General features: G+C 52.3%; 1 protein-coding gene across 4 annotated transcripts; it reads left to right on the forward strand.

Annotated features, from left to right (window-relative positions):
- The first annotated feature begins 1,344 nt into the window (after nucleotides 1-1,344).
- On the forward strand, nucleotides 1,345-23,508 carry LOC134519909 (ADAMTS-like protein 2). Of its 4 annotated transcripts, none has more exons than XM_063344682.1 (18): nucleotides 1,345-1,550; nucleotides 8,293-8,435; nucleotides 10,664-10,739; nucleotides 11,250-11,352; nucleotides 12,312-12,457; nucleotides 13,187-13,310; nucleotides 14,548-14,628; nucleotides 15,058-15,233; nucleotides 15,516-15,939; nucleotides 16,576-16,996; nucleotides 17,845-17,951; nucleotides 18,136-18,265; nucleotides 18,624-18,837; nucleotides 19,437-19,592; nucleotides 19,988-20,158; nucleotides 21,872-22,048; nucleotides 22,691-22,835; nucleotides 22,954-23,508. In XM_063344682.1, the coding sequence occupies exons 1-18, from the start codon at nucleotides 1,473-1,475 to the stop codon at nucleotides 23,070-23,072; spliced, it is 2,991 nt and encodes a 996-aa protein (XP_063200752.1). In that variant the 5' UTR covers nucleotides 1,345-1,472; the 3' UTR covers nucleotides 23,073-23,508. The 4 variants fall into 4 exon arrangements, with proteins under 4 accessions (XP_063200752.1, XP_063200753.1, XP_063200755.1 ...); XM_063344683.1 differs by having other exon boundaries at nucleotides 18,139-18,265; XM_063344685.1 differs by lacking the exons at nucleotides 21,872-22,048; nucleotides 22,691-22,835; nucleotides 22,954-23,508 and having other exon boundaries at nucleotides 19,995-20,152.
- Nucleotides 23,509-23,602: the final 94 nt, after the last annotated feature.

Here is a 23,602-nt window from a genome sequence, read left to right on the forward strand (position 1 = left end):
CCCTTGCCCCCAGCCTCATAGCAAACAGCTTTGATCAGGCGTCCCCAGTCACTTCCCCCTCCTGACATCCCTCTATCAGCCCTCTCCCTTCCCTCCCTCCCTCCAGCTTGAGGCTGAAACCCTTGGTGGGGAAGAGGCATGGAGGACTCGGATCACCTTCCCACACCGCTTACGGCACATCTGGCAGGCAAGAACCGCTGGTCCCCAGACAGCCTCCCCAGGCTGGGGGCACCCAATGCCATTTTTGTACAGCCTCCAACCGTGGCGCCCAGCAGCCGGCTCCCAGGAGGGCCGAGGTGTGCGGCACAGAGACGCACAGCATCTCCCCAAGGGCTGCCGTCTGATCACAAGCACAGCAGGGGGGGTCCAGAAAGGAGGGGGGGGCAAGTTAGCAAGCAAGTTAGCAAGCAAGTTGGCCATCTTGTCCCTTTGAAGTTGCGCAGTTGGCTATCTCAGTGTGCCAGCCTGAAACAGCAGCACCTGGAGACGAGGATTGGCAGATTTCTTTAGGCTGGAAGGTCTGAAAAAGCTTATGGGGGCTTCTGAGGTGACACTGCATCTTCTGAGGAGGCCCCAGGCAGAGAGCACACTGGTGCAAGTAGGCTCAAGGGGTCTGATTTCGCAGTTACTGCATAGAGACAGGATGCACGAACCGAGGAGGTGGAGAACAATTTTCACATGAGACTTAAGCTGGGCTTTGGTACGTCACTTAACAAACCATGGCCGAGAACCAAGGCCCCCGGGCGACTCTGTCATCTCTTACTCAGGGCCAGGTCATCAGGCTGGCTCACTGTGTGGGCACGACTCACCCACGGCGCCAGCAAGAGCAGCTCCCCATGTTGGGGGTGATGCTTCCCCCCACCCCTTCCCAGCATGGAGCACGCACTGCCCTCCAGCCCAAGCCGTCCCCAAAAGGGAACCCCACAAAAAGCGAATCAGAGACTGTCCAGAAAGGGCAGGAATCGGGTAGCCAGCGGGTTTTGTGCTGGAGGAAACGCTTCGCTTGGGAGCGCGGGGTTTGCGTGGGGCAGGGGCGGCCCGGGGGCGGCGGAGGGGCTCAGCAGGGACGGCCGGCTGGGCCGCGCCGCCGCCCCGGAACGCCGCGGTGGCCTCCAGCCAGCTCCAAAAAGCGGCCAGAGAAACCCAGGGAGGGCGGTAGGAGGGGGCAGGCTCAGCCTGCCCGCCCCCCTGCCTGCCCCACAGCTCGCAGGCGGGACGCGGGGCCGAGCCCCGGGGCGGCGGGGCCTGAGGAGCGCCCGGCCCCCCCTCCCCCGCATCCCCATCCCCATCCCCCGCCGAGCGGCCGCGCCGCGGGTCGCCGCCCGCCACCCGGCAGGTTGTAAAGTCATTAACTCCCTCAGCCATGCCGGCCCGCGCTCCGGCGGCGGCTGCTCCTGCTACCGCCGCTGGTGGGCCGCCCCGCCGCCTCGCCGCCTCCTCCGCGGCGGCCGCAGCAGCAGCAGCAGCGCGGCATGGCCGCCGCTCCCCGCCGCCGCCTCCTCTGCCTCCTCCTCCTCCTCCTCAGCGCCGCCGCCCCCCTCGGCGCTAAGGTAAGCGGCGGCGGGTGGGCCGGCGGCGGCAGAGCCTTCCCTCTCTCGCTCCCTCCTTCCTTCCTTCCTTCCTTCCCTCCCTCCCCTCAGGGAGCCGGGGCCAGGAGGGGCGCTCCGAGCTGGCGGGGCCCTGCGCGGGGCTCTGCGCGGGGCTGGGTGGCCCGGCCCGGCCCGCCCGGGGCAGCCGGCGGTCGCCTGAGGGTAGCGGCGGCGCCGCCGCCTCGCCCTTCCCCGCACGTTTCTGGTTCCTGCCGGGGACAGCCGGGGCTTGGGGGTCCTCCCGCCGCCCTCCCTCGGTCTGGAGGTGTTCGAGAAGGGGGTTTTGTCCTGTCTCCCCCCCGAATTTATCCCGAGGACCGGACTCTGCCCGCTCCTCAGCGGCCTGGCACTAACAAAAGGCCGATGCGGGGGTGAGGATGCCTGAGGCGGCTTCCCAGCATGAGCAGAAGGACCGTGGGGGAGCAGGGCCTTTCCCTTTTTGGGGGTTCACCCGGGGCTGCCCCCCACGTTCATCCCTAGCGGAGGGGTTGACTCCAGTTTAGGGCTGAAAGCAAAAGATTTTCCTCTTCCCTCTCCCTCCTGCCACCCCAGGTGTGGGTTTAGGCAGCCACTTTCTCCGCTAACAGTGGGGTGCACATCTGGGTGTCGAAGTCCCATGCTCACGTCTCTGATCTCCTCCACAAAGGACCTCCTCAGCCTGGCCCTCCCTCCCCACGGCACACTTGTTTCACAGCAGCGCCAAAAACCCTCTGCCAGCCGCCCCCTTCTCCTTCCCCAGGCCTGGGACAATCCGCCCCCGTTATTGTGGCAGGGGAGGCAGAAATCCCAGCTTCCCAGGGCGCCGGCGGTGCCCCTGCCTTCACGGGTCACTGCCTCCATTGTGGCGGCGCTCCCGTTTTCCCGAGGGGAACCCGGCCGCGTCTCTCTGCTGCTGGAGGGATTCTGCTCTGCTAAAGGATGGGGGGTTTTGGATTGTGTTTCCCACCCTCCCCCAGGATAAAGCCATGGCTGGGGTGAAGCAGTCGCACATGAGCTATCTTAAACACAGAGAAGACCGGAGACCGCGGCTTTACTGCACATAACTGAGTTTTGAGGAGCATCAGTGTCTCCTGTTCTGGGGTTGTCTTCGTTTTAAAGCCCAAGTGTCTTGTTTCCACTGTGTTTTTACCTTCACACACATTCGCTGCTTGCTCTATTTACTACTTAACTGTAGGGCTAAGTCAGAAAGAAGCTTCAGGCAGAGCAAGCCAGGTCAGGCTACACAGATATGAAGTCCTTCATTTAGGACTGACCTGGATGGACTCCTCCATCAACATGTGTACAGAAGCCTTGGTCGCGCGTGATCCTCCATCCCCCAGCATCTGTGTTTGTAGAGCACCTAAGGCGAGGGCATCTGGGGCTGGGAGGAGGGTTGCTCCGACCACTCCAGAGTAAGCACACACCAACACTGTTGCCTGGTCTGCCCCGAGGACTCCCGTACTGCAGGAGATCCTCGCAGAGTAATCTGATGAAGGACTGCGTGGTAGATGTGGTCGGTAGTATTGATTGGTGCCTCTGGTGCAAGACTGCACAAAATGGTCATTAGGGGATTAACCTGCAATTCCTCTTGCTGCCCAGTTTTCTATGTGCAACGTGATTGTGCAGAGAGTGTCATAGAAAGCCTGAGCCTGTAGATAGGGTAAGCATGTCCTTTCCTACGTGGGGCTAACTGCAGTCAGTGCTTCTGAAAAACCTGACGATAGAGATGCCTCTCATGCGCATTGCCAGTTACTCCCTTCTTCCCCTTCATGGATTTCCATCCTTTCTAGTGGCTTGCCCCAGAATAAGTGCGTTATCCCACTTGAAGGGAATGACCTAGCTAACTTGGATCAAGCATTTTAAAATGACATGGGGCACTTGTCTGTGAACTTTCTGTCACGGCAGGGTTATGAACAGTACTTGATAGTTCTCCGCTGGCTTCTGTTCTTTCTAATTTGCTTCTCATCTGTGCCTCATTGTATGTCCAGATTTCTGTTACTTATCTGCTGCAGTATCACATCTTTAGCAAGCTTACCATTTTCCCCCAGATTGTTCTTTCTGATCCCGTAAAAATTACTTGCTCTGTGTTGCTCATTTTACCTCAGGGTACCTTTCCCTCGTGGGAAACTCCTCCTCAAATATCTTGTTTCAGTTTTTCTGAGCAAAATTTGTTTTTTTGTCTGTGTCCAACATTGAACCTCTCATACAAACTATCTAGTCTACCCAAATAGGATGAAACAATGACAGGATGAGAAATAGCTTTACACAAACACCAACTCTTTTGTAAAACATCAGGGTGCAATTGCACATGCTATTGTTTTTTTCAGGGCTGTGGTAGAATCTATCACCACTGCTTTAGTCAGAGCATGACACGGGGAACCCAAACCAGGGGGGCTGAACATGGTCGTTCATTTCCAGATGAAAATCTGATGTCCGTTCCAGGCATTAAGACATCTGAAGCTACTTAGTATTTCAGCAAGTAGTTTGCTGGAGGAGAGATGCCCTTAAGTAAAGAGATCATGGACGTTTTTGGTAGAGGACATGCAGTTAATGACCTCAGAAAAGGTCTGTGAAGAATTTATTTCATTTTCAGCTGCTGTTTCTAAGTAGTCTTGTAAGCTCTGACAAGGTCGAGCAGAACAGTTTACGACATTTACTGTGCCCTTCAGTGGTGGGCCAGCCTTTAAGGCACGCCAGACTGCAGTGGAGAGCCTTCCCGCCTCCCCAGCTCCTCTATTAAGGGAACTAGACAGGCGTGTTTGTGGTCTCTCTTCCCAGACAGCTTTTTTCCGGCACCCAGACTCTAATGAATCTCAAGATTAGGCACAACAATAAGCAACACGGGAGACTAGGCCAACGACACGGTAATTGCAATTATTCCCAGGTTTCTGAGAAACCCAGCATAGCTCAGAGCTGATCCAGAGCATGACAGAGAGTCGGCGGAGAATTTATTTTATCCCTTTCAGCCCTTCAGAAAGACCGCCTGGAAATCTGATAGGATGTCAGTCCAGGCCCACCATTCTTTCCAGGGCTGAAGCATTTTGTTTGTGGCAGCCTTTGTTTGGCAGGGGGGCAAAGGGGAAGCAGCTGCTGAGTCTTCGGTTAGACAGAAGAAGCTTTCAGTGATGCTAGCTTAGAGAGTGTCACTGATACTGGCAAATCTGGGAGACAGATTTTTTGTCCTGGAGAAGTTCTTTGCGGGTTGGGGCTCAAAGCTCTGGGTCCCCAACAAGAGGACAGGAGGGCAGCCCTCACCTACTCAGTTGCATGGCCTCCAGCGTAGGTGCAGAGGCAGAGAAATAACTTGGTTAGCCTCAGAGAGGAAGAACTGCAGCTGTTTCATCACCGAGTGCCAAGCCACAAACGCCTCAGGGGAAATTCTTGCGGAGAGCACCTGGCTGAACTGGGATATGGTCTGTCTTTTCTGCAGATGTAAATTCTAGGCCTTATATTCCTCATCACATAAAGAATCGTACGTGACCCTCTTACCTCCTTTCAGCAGAGCCCTCCCCCAAGCCCAGGCAAAGCGCCGGACCTATGCTCGTCTCCTGCTGCGGTGTTTCCAGCCTGCGCTGCTTCCGCGGTTCTGCAGCAGAGTGCAAGTTAGAGCAGCTTCAGCATCTCCCATACCCAGGAGAGCGCAAAAGGGTTGTTGTAAAGCCCCTTTGATTTCTTCTTCTCCAAGGGGGGGGGGGGGGCATTCGCTCGGCCAGAAGGTAACTCTTGGGATTTGCTGAGGGGCTTGGGAAACTAAAACTGGGAGCTAATCTAATCTGGAGTCTGCCCCACGCTCCTTAATTTATTATCTGGAAATTTGGAAAATGCAAGTATCTCTAATTAAAAACAAGAACCATTTGTGTGTCATGGTTAATGCAGATTTATTTCTGACAATACAATAAATTCAGCACAGATTGGAACCAGCTGTCCCAGCTCTAAGTACCTGAAGTTCCCCTTCCATGTCACCAGGCCTAGGCCTCGGATGCAGTCATGCCGTACGTCTCACTGGCCAAGGGGACAGCTCAGCATTGTCCTTGCTTACACAAGGAAATAAATGCTCTTAGGCAAGGACTGGCAAGGGAGCTTGGTCATGGAAAACCTGAGAGCCAAATCAATCTACTTAAAAAGTGATTGATTCCTCCAGCACAGAGAGGAAGCAGGAACAGGGCTTATGGATATAGGGGAACACATTTTATTAGGGGAAAAAAAAAAAAAAGAAGGCTCTCTGACTAGCATCCTTCAATAAATCTTCATTTGGGCTCCTGTCGTTCCTCAAAGTCGTAGTGCAGAGAGAAATGTATCCTATTCTAACTGGAAGAAAAAGGCACACAAAGGTAGAGATGCTGATCTTCCCCGAACCTCAGCTCTGCCACCACACGCCAAGTCTCCTTGCATCCAGGCAAAACACCCAAGAGCAGTAAACCTGAAAAGGCACCTGCAGCTTTCCACCACTCCAAATACACAAAGTCTTTTTCATATCCAGGGGTAGGTCAGTAGAACAGGTTATTTCACTTCCCTTCACCCATTTCCCTCTGTCCCGTCTCACCTATTTGGATTTTAAGATCACTGGAGCAGTGCTATCTTGGGTGTTAACAGCTACACAGATTTTTATTTCCACCTGGGGAAAAGCTATGTAAATATTGCAGCTTTTGGTCCACGTGCCTTCCCTCCAGGCAGTCCATGCGCCTCATGTAACTACTCAGTGAAGTGGTAGGACACCAGGTTTGATTATTAGCCCAGCTATGGGAGAATCTGTATTGCGCTGAGTTCTCCACACAGACACCAGATAAATCATTGGCATTCTCCTTCCCGACAGTTGTGAAGAGCTCTTCCTCTGTAGGCCTTGAGATGCTTATCACAGAGAAGCATAGAAGGGGTCAGGGAAAGATTTTAGCTCAAAATACATTCCAATAAGAGACTTTTGATTTCTTTCCTTTGTAAATGCGGAAGTTACATAGTCAACGTTTCCATTTGCAGTATGATAACATACAGTCAGAGAAAAATTTTCATAGGATGAAGGCTGAGATGATAATTTGGAAGTAGAGGAAAAGATATTTTTGAAAATACGTCTGTTTCTTTTAAATTTCCTTTTTCTCTTGAGCAACTCAGCTACTGGCCACAGCATTTGGTCCCTGTCAAGCAAGTCAACTCCAGCCACGACATCTAAATACAGCAAAGAGCGTTTTTTGTATTGTTTTTGAAATCGGCTGTTGTAATCACTACACTAAAGCATCAGGTTAACATGGTGCTGTTTTGCATCAGAGTAGATTACTTTCAACATGCTTTGGCTATCACAAAGAAGAGGCACTATGCGCATTTCACGCATGCTAAGTTACAACTTCAAAACATTCGCATAAAACCAGCTGCATCTCCTCTGCCCAGAAGATGCTCTGTTGGCAGACACTGTAGAAACAACAAGTTCCCAGGCAGGAATTACACTGCAAGATGAAGAACACTTTGGCTTTATTACACCATGAAAGAGCGTAAATCCAAGACGCAGTAAACCAAAATAGGGAACAGAGCACGTTTAGTGATGAGGAAATCCGGCTGAGTTTTCCTTCACATCCATCAGTTACGCTTTGCAGGTCGGTTCTTCGCAACAGGACTATCAGCCACTGCCACAAACCAGCATGTTTTGCTAGTAGTAGCACTGATACAACTTCCCTGAGCCCTTACTGTAACATAGCAGACTTCACACGCGCACACAAATTATTCATTTTCTTCTACTAATACTGAAATACTGTCAGCATTTTCAGCTGGATAAATCCCTTCCATTCACTGTCCCGTGTTAAACTTATCACTGCATTTAACAACACTCACAGCTGTATTTCAGTAAACAGCAAATTAGTTCCTGCACAGGCTAGGTTGCCAAAGTCCCTGGGAGCTTTTAGGCCATCAGACACTAAACAGGAAAATACTGCAAGGAAAAAAAACCCACAACAGCTAAAACACAGAGTCCCTTACCTGCTGGGAATTGTGGAGGCACAGCCAACAGCAGCCTGCTGCAGTTACCACACTGAGGACAAAAGAACTCAGGTTTGCCAAATTTAAAGGCTCAGCCCCAGCAAGGCATGCTAGGAGAGGGAGCAGTCCTTCCCTGGGCATAGTGGGGTGCATGGGGAGAGGGGACAACAGCGATTGCAGGAGACTCTGGTTCTGAAGCACTCTTGAAAATTACTTTTCTGAGGGTTAGAGGGTGAGGAGCTCAGAGCCGAGCTGAATTAGTCACAAAGAGAAGTTTATTTGTTGAAATGCAAGCTCCAGCAAGTGACAGATGTGTACCCCCAGCTTGCCTGCAGACAGGCCTCCGCATGGCCAAGCACTGCAGCTCTTCCTCTTCTCTCCTGACCCAGGCGGGCAGCCTGAGCTGTGATCTGTTGTTCTGTCTGACCCGGGCTGAGCGCAATGCTGTGGGGTCAGGCTGCAGGTGGCATTACTGTCACACGTGTCCAGCCTGACAGCCCTTCTCTATATCTTGTCATGAGATCCCAGAGACATCCCCCTTCCCAAAAGCGTAACTCAGTCCTGGAGGGAAATTTCAATTTTGAGATGCGTGAGCCTGATGTGGCCCCATAGGGTCCTGATCCTGCCACAGTTGTCCCAATACTGCCCATTTAGAAGGCGTCCAGGTGACATAGTTCCTGAGGAGCTGCCTTTGGAAGGCCCTTCTTTGCCTGGGGTGGTGAGGAGCCAGGTACTCCAGCTAACCATGCTCTGTTTCTGTCAGGACAGTAGTGAGGCAGCAGATGGAGCTGGCCCCTGGGATGAAGAAGTCACCAAGTGGTGGGGAGAGTGGAGCTCCTGGTCCACCTGCTCCCGGTCCTGTGGCGGAGGCGTGATGTCCCGGGAGAGGCACTGCTTGCAACAGAAGTGAGTCATGTCCCAGCTTGAGTCCTTGGCCAGGTCTCAAGTGGCAGAGGGGAAATAAGGTGCCCCTGACCTACATTTTGGGTTCAAATCTCCTGGGTTTGAAGGGTTGGCTGTTCCCTCTTCTGTGGCATCTCAAAAAGGAAGACGGCTGTTGCCTGTGGGGTAGGTGGTGAAGTGGTGAAGAGGGGGGGAGCTGATGAGGGAGAAGCACATCACAGTGGGGCAGGCAACAGGCCCCCTGAGCACATCACCCGCTCAGCCTGGCTCATCTGATGGGAAACAAGGGGTTGGTCCCCTCTTGAGCTCTGCAGGGGACTTGAAGATGATGGGGTTGGGGGCTGGAGAAGGCTAGCTCTGTTTCTCTTCCCCTTTACTTCTCAGACCCTTGCTTACCGTGGCTGCTCTGGCCACCCTAACCCTGATTTGCAGCCAGTTCCTGTGCTAAGGACATGGGTACATATTCCCAGACACCTTCTGGGGACTTGATTTACTCCTGGCAGCAGCCAGCTGAGCCATGTCTCAGCAATTTCCCCTCTTTATTCCCTGCAGAGCTTGCAAGTTTTTTTCCCTCTGTCATTTATCTGGCTGTCACCTAACAGCATCTCCATTTGTCCCCTACAGCCACATTTGTCCCCTACAGCTGCTACAGTCCTGGTATCAGCTGGACTGGGTTTGTGGGAGTGGGGAGAGCCGGGAAACTTCAGCTGCCTGAACTCCTGCTGCCCCCTTTGGATCACCTTGCCACCAAGCCCTCCTTCTTGGGCATCTTACTAGCCTGCTGCTCCAGGCTCCTGGGATATTAATGAGAGCCAGCATCCTGCAGCACAGCAAGGCCATGGGGGCTGCCCACCCCACACTCTGCCCCTTTCCCTTCTGCGTGAATGCACTGCTGAGTGGAGGAAGCTCAAGCTAGGGCCCCCAACCTGCTCTCCTTCCTGCAGCAGAAAACTTCTTTTATGTGGGTTGGTTGGCAGCATGGTGAGGGTCCACATGTCCTGCAGTATATTCCATCTGGATGCAGCCTCCTTGCTAACCGGGTTGCTGCTGCTCCTCCTCCCCACCACACCATGGCCATCATAGGAGCGCAGTGGGAAACAGAGGGTGGGAGGGAGCCTGGGGCTGTCCCACACTCCCCACAGCCAGAGCAGCCCTTCTGCCCTTTGCCTGCTGCCAGGAAAGAGATTTTTCCTTCCATTTCGCATCTCTTCTCTACTTGATTCCACAGCTGGGGAGGGGAGGGCTTTGCTGTGGCGTTTTACTTCAGGGTTCAAGTCTGAATTTTTTAAAAAAAGCCCAACATAAAACCCAGCCAAAAGGTTTCTGTAGCTTCAAGGAGAATGGCTTAAGTGTGAGACAAGTATGCCCACAAAACAATTTCTGCCTGAGTCTGCAGGCAGCCTCTGCTTCACATGAAACTGATGGCAGTTTTCAAGCCTTTTGGTGCAAATTTAGGCTTTCCCGACATTCTGTAAAGCATTGCTCTGGAGGCACAGCTGCAGTACCTCTTGCCGGTCCAGCTTGAATATGCCTACAGGGTTCTTCATTACGTAGTGCATCCTAAGTTCCCAATACTTTGGGAACTTTAATGCATTGGCTGCCGCTGATCTTTACACAGGCCGCATTGCCTTAATCCGTGGTCTCAGCCGTTCTCCCTATGCCTTCCCAGCTTTGAAGAATTTTTTTGCCTTTGCATCAGTCAAGGACTACAGTATCCCCTGGATAACTCCTGCTGGCCAGAGTTAAAACATCAAGTGTTGAGAAATTCCTGTGGTTTTGGTCCATCATGTATCAAGCCTTTTTTGCTAATCTTTTAATGTGGCCAGTCCCCATGAGAGGTGCCATCTGTCTGCCTACTGCACAGTGAATCCTGAAATCACTGCAAATCCTGGATGCTTCCATGAGAGTATTGGATCATGAGGGTCTATTGTCCTTCTGTCAATCAACCCTTTTGGACTTCAGAGTGAAGGGACACAGTGGTGGTCATACTGCAGTTGCTTCCTGTCTGCTCCTGTCTGCTCAACCTGCCCCAAAACAAGACCAGCCTAAAAACCACTGTCCACCTAAGAGCAGTGAAAATGTGTTTCAGAGCCATTGGCTAGTCTAGATTCAGAAAGCTTTGATAAAACGCCTGCCTTGCTTCTCCCCTTTAAGTCAGGCCCAACTTCTCTGCCATCCTCAACACACTAGTGCTTCACAGACCTCCAGCTCATTGTTTTTCTGCTTTGCAGGCTCCAGATGCCCCAGGGAACAAACAGCAGCATGTGTGTTGGTCAAGCCAAGCACTACCAACTGTGCCAGCAGCAGGTGAGAACCACTGCCAGTGATGACTGGTCCTCACTGGGGGATGCAGGACTCAGGGGGTCACACTTGGAGCTGCCAGAGCACCAGCACTTGGGGTGCAACTGGTCCGTCATAGAGGGGTGCAGACAAGGGGTACCATCCACTCCTGGAGCAGTAGACGGTGTGCCTTCGAAGATGTGGGAGATGGGCTCTACTCTCTGGGACCAAGAGGTGGGGAAAAGGATATAAAAACACACTTCTTGTGGGGTGGGAGAAGGGATGAAGCTTTTCCAGTATGCTTTTCCCTTTGCTGGAAGTAATTTTTACATAACTGTTAAATCCAGCTGTCTGAGGGGCCCTTGCCAATGGAGGCCTGGCCTTTCTGCCTGTATTATGGCACCTCAGAGTCCATCACTGATTACTTCCAGGGTGGAAAGAGCATTTTCATCCTCCAAGGATGCAGCAGGGACAAGCAGCTGTCACAACCATGGCTGTGACATAGGGAGCTTTTGATCACATTTATTCCCTCCGTAGCCCTGCCCAGCCAACACAGCAAGCTTCAAACAGCAGCAGTGCTCCAGTTTCAATGGCAAAGCCTTTGGGAAGCGCTACTACCACTGGATGCCCCTCTATCCAGGTGGGTTTTCACAGCTTCACGCAAAGGATCAGGGTGAGAAAACACCCATGGGATCTTCTCAGACACAGGAAGGGGAAGGTCCCAGGAGACAAGGCATGGATGCTCCTGGCTGGTCTGGAAGTGCTTCCCTATGCTCCCTGCTTTGGAGAAATCGTTCCCTGTCTCTTCACAGAACTGCTCCACCCAGCCAGGCCTCCTCTCTCACCTCATTGCTCCTGTTTCGGATCCTACTTCAGCAAGCATTGGTGGGCAGACAGGACACAGGCTTGTCTGAGTTGTCTTGGCTAACCAGCAGTCATCTTGGCAGAGTGGGTGTTCACGCTCTTTGTGCCTTCTACCATTTTGGCTGTCTCTGTCACCCAGCATGCTTCCCACTGGGTTGGTGGTGGGTTGTTCCAAACAGGATGCCCATCCGTTTCCTGCACAGGCAAGACAAATTAGACAAATTGCATCACGTAGGTTGCCAGATGGCCCTTGAGGTCCAAATTGAGCTCACCTAAGATATTATTCTCTTTCCATTAGCTGCCAAGGGGACAGAGAACACCTGCACCTCTTGCTCCAGTTGCTCAGCTACATGGAGTGTAGCTGGCCACGGCTCCACACAGTCAGTACCCCTCTTACAGGTCTCGCTTGCTATTGTGTATTTATGTGTGGCCCGGGATCTGCTGAAAACAGATTCCCGTGTCTGGCACAGGGGATGGCGCTGCAAAGGAGAGAGGGTATGGCAAGGAAGAGGGTTTGCCAGCAAGAAGCATTTCTGCTAGGCATGGTCCCCAGCTGCAGCCTCATACCATGACCCCTTTACTACTACAAAATAGCTTTGGGGTCTCATCTCAAGCAGCAAGAACATCCAAGGTGATATTAAACTACCAGTATGGATAAGCGTAAAGTCCACTTCCTTGCAGCCTGTCTCCGAGTACCTTGGTCTGCCTGGTGACTTTCTGCCTCTGTCCCTTCAGATGACTACACCAGTATCTCCAACAAGCCATGTGACCTCCAGTGCACCACCCGGAGTGGAGAGAGGCAGCTGATGGCCCAAGCACAGGATGGTACCTCCTGCAAGGACAGGACCTATCAAGGGGTCTGCATCAATGGGAAGTGTGAGGTGAGGCCCTGGGAGGAAGGAGTACAGAAATTGGGATTGTACGTGCATGGCTGGACCTGCTGGTCATCACAAGGCCAGGGGTCCCAGCAGGGAATTGATACTGAGGTCTGGCGTGGAGTAATTACATTCACTCTTGAATGCCTATGGGCTAGAACAGAGCAGAGGGGTTCACGGAAAAGGAATTGGGTACATCCACATGTTCCCACTCAGTCACAGCACTTTCCTCCCAGCACAGAGACTAGAATTGCAGGTTTGTTTTCATAGTCATCCAATATATAAAAAATTAAAATCTTACATTTGATTTTTCCCTCAAATGGCAAAGATGAAGGTTGATTGTATAGAGTGTCACAGAGAGGTACCTTACAACCTCAGGCAGGCCTGCCTTTGATGCAGCGTCTCCTGGATGGTGACGTACATCACTACATCAGTGAGGAGGAGTGGCCTAAATGCAGAGACAGAAGGAACTGAAACAGCTTGCCCCAGTCTTACTCCATTCACCTACACGCACAAGCCCCTGCCCCAGGTTCAGGGGCACAGTGTAGGTGGTTGCAAGTTACATAGGTGAATTTCTACTGCTGTTGGATTCAGTCATTACTCCATTCCAAGCCAATGTACGCCCCGCCCCCACTGAACCTCACCAAAAGAGCATGGTGGCATTTCCTTGAAAAGACCCTGACCTGTGGAGATAAGCTGGTCCAAGGAAACCCTCTCTTCTTTTATTCGTTGCAGCCAGTTGGGTGCGATGGGAGCCTGTACTCACCCCGGACGATGGACAGATGCAGGGTGTGTGGAGGGGACGGCAGCACTTGCCACCGTGTCTCGGGCAGCTTCCGAAAGGCAATCTCACAGATAGGTACTCCCTGCTACCACAGTCCGGAGACTTCACCTGCTACTTCTTACCACCAGCTGGCATGAAGGGTGACTGGCTTGAATGCGGGTAGGAGTTTCCCAGCTGCTTGGTGGAAAGAGCTGAAGAGTGCCACCCCTGCTTAAATGCCTGTATTTTGTCCTTTTCACTTAATCATCAGAGGAGATTGGTTTGATGTGCTGTATATTAGGCTGGTAAGGTTTCCCTTCACCTCTTTACAGTAGGAAGCAGCTGGGGATCTATTTGTTCCTATTGATTTTGGCATCTTGCTCACCTCAGATAATGTGAAGAGATCAATGAATCTTCTTTTATTTGTGCTACGTGTTCATCTGAAACTTAAGCTCCTGTGGTGAGGGTCACAGTGTTTGTTTCAGCCTGCACTTAGTCCTCTGCTTTCCCGTCCTAAGGATGGCACAGCTGAGGGACAGTCCCTCTGAAACTGGGCTGAGATTCATCCCTTGCAACCTCATGGCCCATTCCTCCACCCACAGAAGGAATAGACTGTGGTATGCTCATTAGTAATTAATTAACTGTGGTTTGAGGATGTTTTGGAACATCATTTCACACTGTTGTTGTTTCACTAGTCTGCCCTACTCTCCACAGACACCAGACTTAGAAAAGCACTCACGCCCCTTTCCAGACCATGGGTACTGGTGCTAACCTCTCTATCAGTACGGGTACAGTTTTGGCCTCCCATTCCAGTCCTCATAAAATCTTACAGGACGGACAATACCTGCATTTCTAGCAGGAAAGACAAGCCGCCAAACCACGTAACTTTAAGAGCCTTCTTATTTCCTCTCCCTATAAAGGTCAATTTTTATGCTACTCCTGAGACAAATTCTGTTGAGTCAGGAGCTGAGGGGACCTCTGTTCAATATCAGCCCTGATCACTAGTAAGCTTTTTCTGTGCTCTTGGCAGAGAGAGCGTGAGAGCAAATTCATCCACACACCTAAAGCCACACTGTACACTTGTGCAGTTCCTTCCCGACTCCAAACCCAGCAGTGCTCAGGCTGAGCCTGAGAGACCTGTAATGGGACTTCAGAGGGGAGCTGGGATTAGAGCTCACAGACTGGTGCAACATGCATTTATGTCCTTAGCGTCCTGCCCCTGAAGGGCAGTGCTGCCCTCCTACATACACACTTTACCCACAAGCTGCTTTTCCTACCCAGAGCTTTTTAATCTGTCCTCATGATTTCCTCACCCTCTGTTCCCGTTCCTCAGGTTACGTGTTCATCACCAACATCCCTGCTGGTGCCACAGACATCCTCATCATTGAGCGCAGAAAAACAGAAAACATCCTAGGTAAGCAGAGGAACCGGATGGATGTGGAGATCCCAGTTTAGCTGCCTGGGAGGTGGGAGGAGGGCTCTGAGCACCCCCGCCTGTCCTGTGAGAGAGCTATCTATGAGCATGTCCTCCAGGGTAGCACAGGGGCACTTCATCTCTCCATAAACCAAGTCTACCACGTCTTCAGCAGCCAGCAGTAGGAAGGATATTTGGAAACCAAGCTCACTATGGGCAGTCCCTGTTGTGAAGATGTTTGTGGTCTCGTTGGAGAGGGAAATGAAAGCAGCAGGCATTGAACACTGCTGATCTGACCTGATGTGGAAGATGAACGCCGGAGGGCCTGCGGCTTTCCTCAGTCATGAGCTGTTTGCCGTCCTCAGTACCAGTGCAGCCCCGGTATTCTGCATGGAGTATCACATTTGTCCATTTTCTTTCTCTTTGAAGCACTCGCAGATGAATCCGGGCATTTCTTCTTCAACGGCAACTCCGCCATTGACAACCCCCAGAACTTCAGGGTAGCTGGCACGATCTTCAAGTACCGGCGCCCCCCGAGCCTGAACTCAGACGGGCTGGAGTATATCATAGCTCATGGGCCCACTAACCAGTCTCTGAATGCCATGGTATGTGAGGAGCTAGTTTTAGGCTTTCCTGTCTTGCCTGTCCCAAAATTGTGAGCCTCCCTCAGACAAAGGAAATATTAACCTGGTTCCCAAGCCAAACCTGAGCGTGTAGGTGGCTGAGGAAGCCAGATATTGTCTTGGGGGTGGTTTCCTCTTGAATTTATGAGGATGCTATCTTCTCTTAACATCCTTTCACAAAATGGATGTGTCTAGAAGAGGCCTCTGGGAAATATAAGTCCTTAAAATACAAATGCATTTGTTTTCTTTCTCTGTTTTCTCCAGTACTACAACTTTAATGGGAAAATGCCACACATAACGTACGACTACACTGTACCACGGACACCACCTCTCCAAACTGCAGCCCCTGCTGTAGACAGACCCCTCTATCATCACCTACCAGAGACCAGCCAGAACCATCCCATTCCAGCCAACTCCAGAGCTGCCCAGGACTTCAATGCGACGTGGCTTTCCCTGTCACCAGATGACACTGGTGAACAGCTTCCTTTAGGAGAAAGGCATGAAGATTTAGGCTTTGGCCACACACACTTCTTCCAAACCAACTCCACCAGTCAGACTCGGGACTGGGGCTGGGAACAAGGTGAAGAGAAGGAGAAGTATGACTTCCAGATAAGACAGGTCTACCATGCAAACACGGGAGAGGAAGAGGAAGAGGAAGCAGCAGCAATTGGTGGAGAAACAGAGTTGGGTTGGTTGCTTTGTTTTTCCTTCTCTCCCATTTTGTTCACTGAAAGCAGACATTCCACACTGGTCTTCTTGAAATCTAAGGTGGCTTTACGATCAGGGCGGACAGGAGGGAGTGATGATCAATAGTGGGGTGGAGGCTGTCAGGAAGCAGCAAGGGCCAGTAGTTCTGTAAGGGAAGGGGAGCTGGGAGAGGGTGGCCAGGATGTAGATCAGGCAGTGCCCTCTCCGGCAGGACAGTCCCACGGCACCTGAGCTTGGCAAGCAGGGCAGCGACAGCAACAGGTCCCAGCAACAGTCCAGTGATAAGTGGGTGACAAGTCAAAAGCAAGGCGACAAGTCAAATCCGAGGTCAATCTGGGCAAGCCACACAACAATTCAGGGACAAAGTACACCTGCAACATTGCTCAGGCCAGGACTGAAGGCCTGGGCCTGAACTTAAAAGGAGCTTCTGAGCAATGGGCAGAGAGTGTGTGTGTGTGTGTGAGGTTGGTCAGGGCAATTAAGGCTTGTTGGTGCACCCTGATGTCAATTTATGGTTATGAGGACAAATACTGAATGTTTTTTGCCTTGTTAAATACCACATGTTGAAGTATAAGCCATCCAATATATTTAAAGCGTCCCTGTATTTTTCTTCCAGCTCTCAGGTTCAATCAGATTTCCATCAGCACAGCTGTACCTTACAGCATGAGGAGATCTGAGCTCTCAGAGAACAACCGCATGGCATCCTCCAGGCTTCGACTCTTCAGGCGACTGTGTCACCGAGACCCGCACAACACCGCCTTCTGTAGGGAGCTGCAGCACCTGGCAGCCAGGCTGGTGCCAAGGAACTCCACAGCAGGACTATGGACTGAGACAGCTGCCCGGTGGCCACAGGGCCTCCACAAAGCGCCGGCCCGTAAGAACTCACTGGAGGACTTGAAGGTGGAGGCATTTGCTGGGAGTCAGGGGGAAGCAGCCAACTACAGCATGATGGCATCCGTGGAGAACCCTTTGCTAGGTGCCAGCCCAACCGCGGACATCAGCCAGGCAGAGCCTCTGCAAGCCCCTGGCACTGAAAGGTGGCACTTGATTTCCTGGCAAAACAGGAGTGTGGTTAGCTGGGGAGGGAGGGTCAAGCCAATCCTCTGGTAGTCTCACCGCTGTCCTTGATGCCCCCGTTCACCAGTGTCTATCCATGGCAGCCGCTGTAGTTGTAGATGCTTGACCAATGACGTGTCCTCCAAAGACTGATTGTCACAACTGGCCTGACACAGAGCTCCCAGAACATATTTCAGGTCCCCCTGCCTCTAAGGGATCCATTTAAATTGGTGCTGAAGGACCTGCGAGGCCAACACTGATGTGATTGTAAAGAAGGCCAGGAGTCTACAGCACGTCACATGAACATGTTTACCACCACATCATGCCCCTTCTGTCCCATTCCTCTGGGCACATAAGCTTCTGTAACTTCAATAAACATTTGTCAGGAGACCGAGGGCCAACTTTTAAACATTTCTGGCAAGCCACATGTGAACTCTGTGTATCGCATTATGTGATACTAAGAGGGACCTTGCTTGAGCTCTCCTTTCCAACCTAACATCATACCTCTCAAGGTGATAGTATGAACTGAGGCTAAGGGCACCTGCATGGTCAAAAGACCATAATATCCACAAGACTCACTATGAATGATGCCTCCTCTCAGAGGGATGTTGGTCCACGGCTATCCACAGCCTTGCTACTTGAATTCAGGAGGAGGATCAAGGCTTTACGCTCTCTGTTCATCAGTGGTCCATCTTGCCCAAGGCGGGGGAGATGGAGAGCAGAGACACTGGGTTTCTTCCCATCTTCAAAGACAGTGGGGAGGAATTTCACTATATTTTGTTTGCAGCAATTTTTCATTTTTAGCTCACACCGCTTCCTTTTTCCACAGTAATGAGTTTGATGTGAGCCCCGTGGGCCATGACGACATCAGCTTGGCTGACATGTATCGGTGGAAAGTCTCAGCTTATGCCCCCTGCAGCTCCACGTGCACTTCAGGTAGGTTTGGCTTCAAGTGACTGATCACATGAGGTCCTTGTTGGCTGTTGATGGAGAGAATACCGGTATTTTTTAAAATGGCAGGTAGATTTTCAGATGCAGTGAGCACTCCAGTAATGTAATCATGGTGGGAGGAGGGTTTTGGATCTGATGGAGCCTGACCGAGAGGGTCTTGATCGCCCAGCAGGTATCAGCACCTCCTATGCAATGTGTGTCCGGTATGACGGAGTGGAAGTGGATGAAACATACTGCGATGCCCTAACCCGACCAGAACCTACTCACGAATTTTGCACGGGGAGAGATTGCCAGCCTCGGTGAGTGGAAATGACATCAACTGTCCACGGGGATGGTATACCTTTATAAGGATCATTTTCTGCTGGAACAGGGCCAGCTGACAGTACAGCTGTTTCTGGGCTGGAAGGTACGCCCAGCTAAGCCGTTGTAAGCAAAAAAAGAGGGGAAGGAACGTCTAAGTTGCCTGCTAAAGGCAAAGTTGGCTTTCAGGACCAGCACTGCCTTAACACAGACATAGATGTGATGAGCAGATTCAGAGCAGCAGCTACTGGGTGAGGGAGTCCCAGGCGTGCGGGCACTCCCCAGCCACCCGGTGTGCCTTGTCCCCCTTACCTGGGTTTTCCTTTGTGCTTTCTCTCCTGGGGACTGCTTGTGGAGGTGGGAGACCAGCCGGTGGAGCGAATGCTCCAGGACCTGTGGTGAGGGCTATCAGTACCGTACTGTGCGCTGCTGGAAGATGCTGGCTCCAGGCTTTGACAGCTCCGTTTACGACGACCTCTGTGAGTCAGCTGGGCTGGCCAGGCCCATGGAAAGGAAAGCCTGCAAGAACAAGGCCTGTGGGCCCCAGTGGGAGCTCTCCGAGTGGTCCGAGGTAGGCAGCAGGGGAGCTTTGCCCCCAGAGGTAAGCAGCCAGGGTTGGGCTGGGACCTGGAGGAAGGTGGCTGGTGGATGTTGAGAAGCCCAGTTGCATCCTGGGGAAACAAGGATTTACCTTTACCCACGGCTCCCCTGTTCTGGCAGTGCTCAGCAGACAAAGGCCAGTGCAAAACATTTTTCTAAGGTCACTTCTCAAGCAGGACATCGACCAAATGAAAGCCCTGCCAGCAAGAGGCTCTGCCTCCCTCTTCCAGAAGATCTAACTAAGGGTGAATGGGGATATAGAGAAGCCAAAACCCAGCAAAATCCCTTTGACTTTCCACAGCCTGCTTGGGACTGGGCCAGCGGCCCAGTGGCTTTGAACAGCAGCCCAGGCATCAGCATCTTGGAGCGTTGGAGCTCTAGGACCCAAAATAAATAAGTGGCAGAGATAGAGGCAGACCCACCTTTTTCTGTCCCTGTTGAGGCCCTTCGCCTCTCCCTTAGTGCAGCCAGAGGAAAACGGGAGGAGGCATAGCTGCCCCCCTCGCCTTTGCTCATCCCCCTTGTCCTCTGTGTCTGAGCCCCGGGGCTGACTCTGTATGGCCATTGCAGTGTTCTGCCCGGTGTGGCACGCAGGGGACAATGAAGCGGGAGGTGCGCTGCTCAGTGGAAGCATCCCTCTGCGACGAGTCCCAAAAGCCCAGCAGCGAGAAGGCGTGCACAGGCCCGCCCTGCGACCGACGCTGGACCACTTCGGATTGGGGCCCGGTGAGTCTGGAGAGTCTGCTTCTCCTTGCACCCAATGCCAGGGCGGGCAGGGCTGGCAGGAGGGACCGGGTGGGCAATCATGCTACTGCTCTGTCTTGGCTTTCTTCTGACAGAGAAACTAGCTAAAGAAACTAGAATAATCTCTTTATTTTTGTGTCTTCATACTGAAAATTTTGGTTAGCTATTAAGTGAGCTCCATTCATTAATCTGGGAAGCCCACGGCACCTGGAGAATGGAAGCCCCTGACCAGTTGTACCTCTAAAGACCTTTGAGATCCAGTGCCACAGTCCTGGTGGCAGGGCTAGGCTCTGGACTTGGGTCTTCTGGCACCACCAACCTTGACCCCTGCACCTTCCTGCTTTCTGATGTGTCTAAATGCCCTTTATTCCTCCAAGTGCTCAGGTTCTTGTGGTGAGGGACGCATGAGCCGCTTCATCACGTGTCGCAACCTGGAGGGCAAAGTGATCTCCAACTCGCAGTGTGACCCAGCCACCAAGCCCCTGGCTGTCCATCCCTGTGGAGACAAGAACTGCCCTGCACACTGGGTGGAGCAGGAGTGGGACCAGGTAAAGCCAAGCCCAGCCCTGTATCCTCAACCCTCCTTTCCACCCCGTATCCTACAGGAGATGGTGGGAGCCTGGCTCTCTTGGCAGAGCAAGGTTGTATGGTGTGACCTCCAGCCATGGAGCTGTACCCTTGTCTTAGCTCCTTTTAGAAAGAGGGAAGGGGTAATGAATACTTGCCCAGCTTGTCCCCTCCATACCCTATAGACCACACCAAACTTTTTGGCATTTGCCGCCTTCCCAGGGACCTCCATTAGAGGGCAGCAATGTCCTAAGGAAACCTCTCCCACCTCTGGCTCCCACCTCAGCAGAGCTCTTTGTCCAGAACCCGCACTCACCCCTCCCACGATTTTGGTCCCACCATTAAAGGGAAAGCCTCAACAAAACCAGCTTCATCTTTGATAAATAATAGCCAGAGGTAAACCTGAACCACAGCGCAGATTCCTGTCCTGAAAGTCATGTCTGGACCATGGCTGTGTACTTGCCACTGGACTTAGGAGTCCAGTGAACATGGTCCAGGTGTCCCATTCTACTAAACAGTCAGTCTCTGCCCATCTGCTTACTCACCTTCTGTTGCTCAAGGTCCAAAGGCTTTAGGCTTCCCGATAAGAGCTGATCCAAATCCCAGCGCACCCAGAAGGAACATGTTGAGTCAGTTGTGGAATTTTGGCTTTGTCTTTATAAAGTCTTGAGCAAAATAGGGATTCACAAAGCACTATGGAAGAAAGTTTCTAGGGAACCAGAGAAGCAGCCAAGCTCTCTCCCCTCCAACCATAGTTAAACCTCGGTTCTCCTTTTGCTGCCCTTTGCAGCTGTTGACCTCATTCAACTGAGTCTGCCTCCAGCACTGGTAACAAGCACAAACTGGTTAAACCTGGGGACCCATGGCAGCTCTGTAACCCTCTCCTGCTCTGGCCTGTGGTGTGGGTCACAGACAATGCTACAGGGCAGTTTTTCAGCTGTGTCCAGGCTATTAAACTCGCCTGAACTCTGAAAGGCCAGCTGAGCTCCCCACCTTTGCGTGTGCCAGCTCCTTTGCCTTTGCTGTGTTCTCTTGGCTGATCAGCTACAAGGACGGATGCAGACCAGCTGCATTTCACCTGCCATGGTGAAGAAGGGCACAAAGCAGTGAAATTGTAAACTGGCAGCTGCCTCCATGAGTATTGAGGAGCAGAGCTGAGCTAGAATCAGATCCTGCCTCTTGCTGCTTCTCTTGGTGGTGTCCTGAGAGAGTGAGGCCTCTCAGCTAAGCCTGCGTAGCTTTGGGCTCAGCAGTACTTGTCAAATCACCTGCAGTGCACCAGTTTGGTCCCCTTGGGCCCACGCAAAGCTTGTCAGTACTCCAAGATGCAGGTTGCTACATGAATACACTACGCGGTTTTTGAGAACATAGATACACATAAAATAAGATGGAAACAGCCTCTTGTAGTCTTACCTTGGCTGCTCCAGGTCCCTTGCGGCAGCTGCTCTCAAGGCCAGACAAGGTGAATTCGACATTACCAGTGCCGGCTAGACACTAATTAGCAGCTCTTGTCCTCGCTCCCTAAGAAATGCATCTCCTTTGCAGACACCCATTGCTCCTGTGATCTGGGAAGCACTACTTCTGTTAGACTAGTGTTAGCATATGCATATGCATTAAACACCTTGCTTCTGAGCAGGCTGCCATCTTACCTTACCTAACCATTTGTTTCCTGGCTGTTACGTTCTCTTTCCCAGTGCAATGCCAGCTGTGGGCGAGGGATGAAGACCCGGGTTGTCTTGTGTGCAGGCCTGGAGAATGGTGTGTACAGGGAGTACCCTGAGAAGCGCTGTGAAGCCTCTCAGAAACCTGAGGAACAAGCTGCCTGTTTCAGGAGGCCATGTTCAACGTGGTTCACTACCTCCTGGTCTCAGGTAGGGCTTGCGGTGGTGGGGAAGGGGGAGAGGAGGCCTCATAACCTTGGTTGGTGGAGCATGACCTGCACTGAGGATTTCTATCAGCCTGTTCTGCTGAGGGCTTTGTTAGGTCTGGATGGGACCATGGGCTCTGCTCTTCTGCAGAGCAGGCAGCGGGACTGACACGCGGGAGCTGGGGAAGACCTTAGAGCACGTGGGTTATTGCCTCAGGCAAAAGCGTGCGCTGCACTGCAGGCAATACAGCTGTGTCTCCTCCTCTGCCAAGAGTTCTGTCTTTCCCTGCTTTCCCTTGATTTTAACTGGGGAACATTTAGGGAATGGGAGGACAGGGGAAGCGGGGCCTGGCTCGCAGCAGCCATTTTCTCCATCTTCTATCACAGCATCAACACGCAAAGCAAAACCAATACCGAGTTGCATTAAAAAGATGAAAGCAAACTCCTCCCTTGCTCTGCCCCAACCCCGGCTCAGGGAGGCTCTCCTCCAGTAAGAAAAAGGGAGCATAATGGGATTTGACCCAAATCTCAAGAATGGTGTCCAAAGCAGGGACTGGGAGGCCTCACTGGAAGAACGAACTTGGGAACTATGGAAAAATAAAAAACCGCCTCTCACGATCCCTTGCCTCTCTCTCGATTCCGACAGTGCAGCAAGACGTGTGGTGCTGGTGTGCGACTGCGTGAGGTGAAGTGCTACCAGGGGGAAGCGCTGGCTCAGGGCTGTGACCCCACTTCCAAACCAGAAGCCAGGCAGACATGCCAACTCCAGCCGTGCCCCACAGAGGCACCAGGTAAGTCCGGGAGGACAGGGAGGGAGAGGAGCCCTTGGGAGCCCCTTGCTCTGTCCACCTCTGCTGGGGAAGCACATCTCCTTTTTAACTCCCTTCTCGTCACGCTTCTGCTCCCCAGAAGAAGACTGTGAAGACAAAGCGACGGCCAACTGTGTGCTGGTGCTGAAGGTGAAGCTGTGCTCTCACTGGTACTACAGGAAGGCTTGCTGCTGGTCATGTCGGCTTAAGTCACCCTGACTGCTGCCAGGCCCTACTTCCCTTCCAAGTTCGGGGCAAGAGCTCCCTTGAGCCAGACTTTACCACTTGAAGCCACCCCACTTGGCTTGGCTGTGGAGCCAGTCCCGGTAGACCAGCCAGCTCAGTGAGGAAGGATTCCTAGGACTTAGTCATCACTGTTCCCTCTCCACCAAGAGGATTTTACACAAGACAAACCATCATTTCCTGGAAAGCTACTGAGAAGTGAGTTGGGGAAAGCCTGACCCTGCCGTCGTCACCTCCGAAGAGCTCTAGTTGGAGGTGGTGGGGCGCAGAGGCCAGCCCGCAGCAGGGCACAGACGGCAGCAGCCGTCTCTCTGCTTTGCCCTGCAGATTATTCTACAAGGGCAATTTCCAAAACACACCAAAAAAATTCTGTGTCACAATAAAGAGCTAAACTGTAAAACTGTGGTTTTGGGATGCGTACACCTAGACCAGAGGCAAGGGAGGAGGAGGGACACAAGAGGAAGGGAAGCAGCAGCAGGAAGAGTGGGGAGGAAAAATCCTTGCAG

Source organism: Chroicocephalus ridibundus, chromosome 8, assembly GCF_963924245.1.
Source record: "Chroicocephalus ridibundus chromosome 8, bChrRid1.1, whole genome shotgun sequence".
In the NCBI taxonomy this organism is placed as follows: domain Eukaryota; kingdom Metazoa; phylum Chordata; class Aves; order Charadriiformes; family Laridae; genus Chroicocephalus; species Chroicocephalus ridibundus.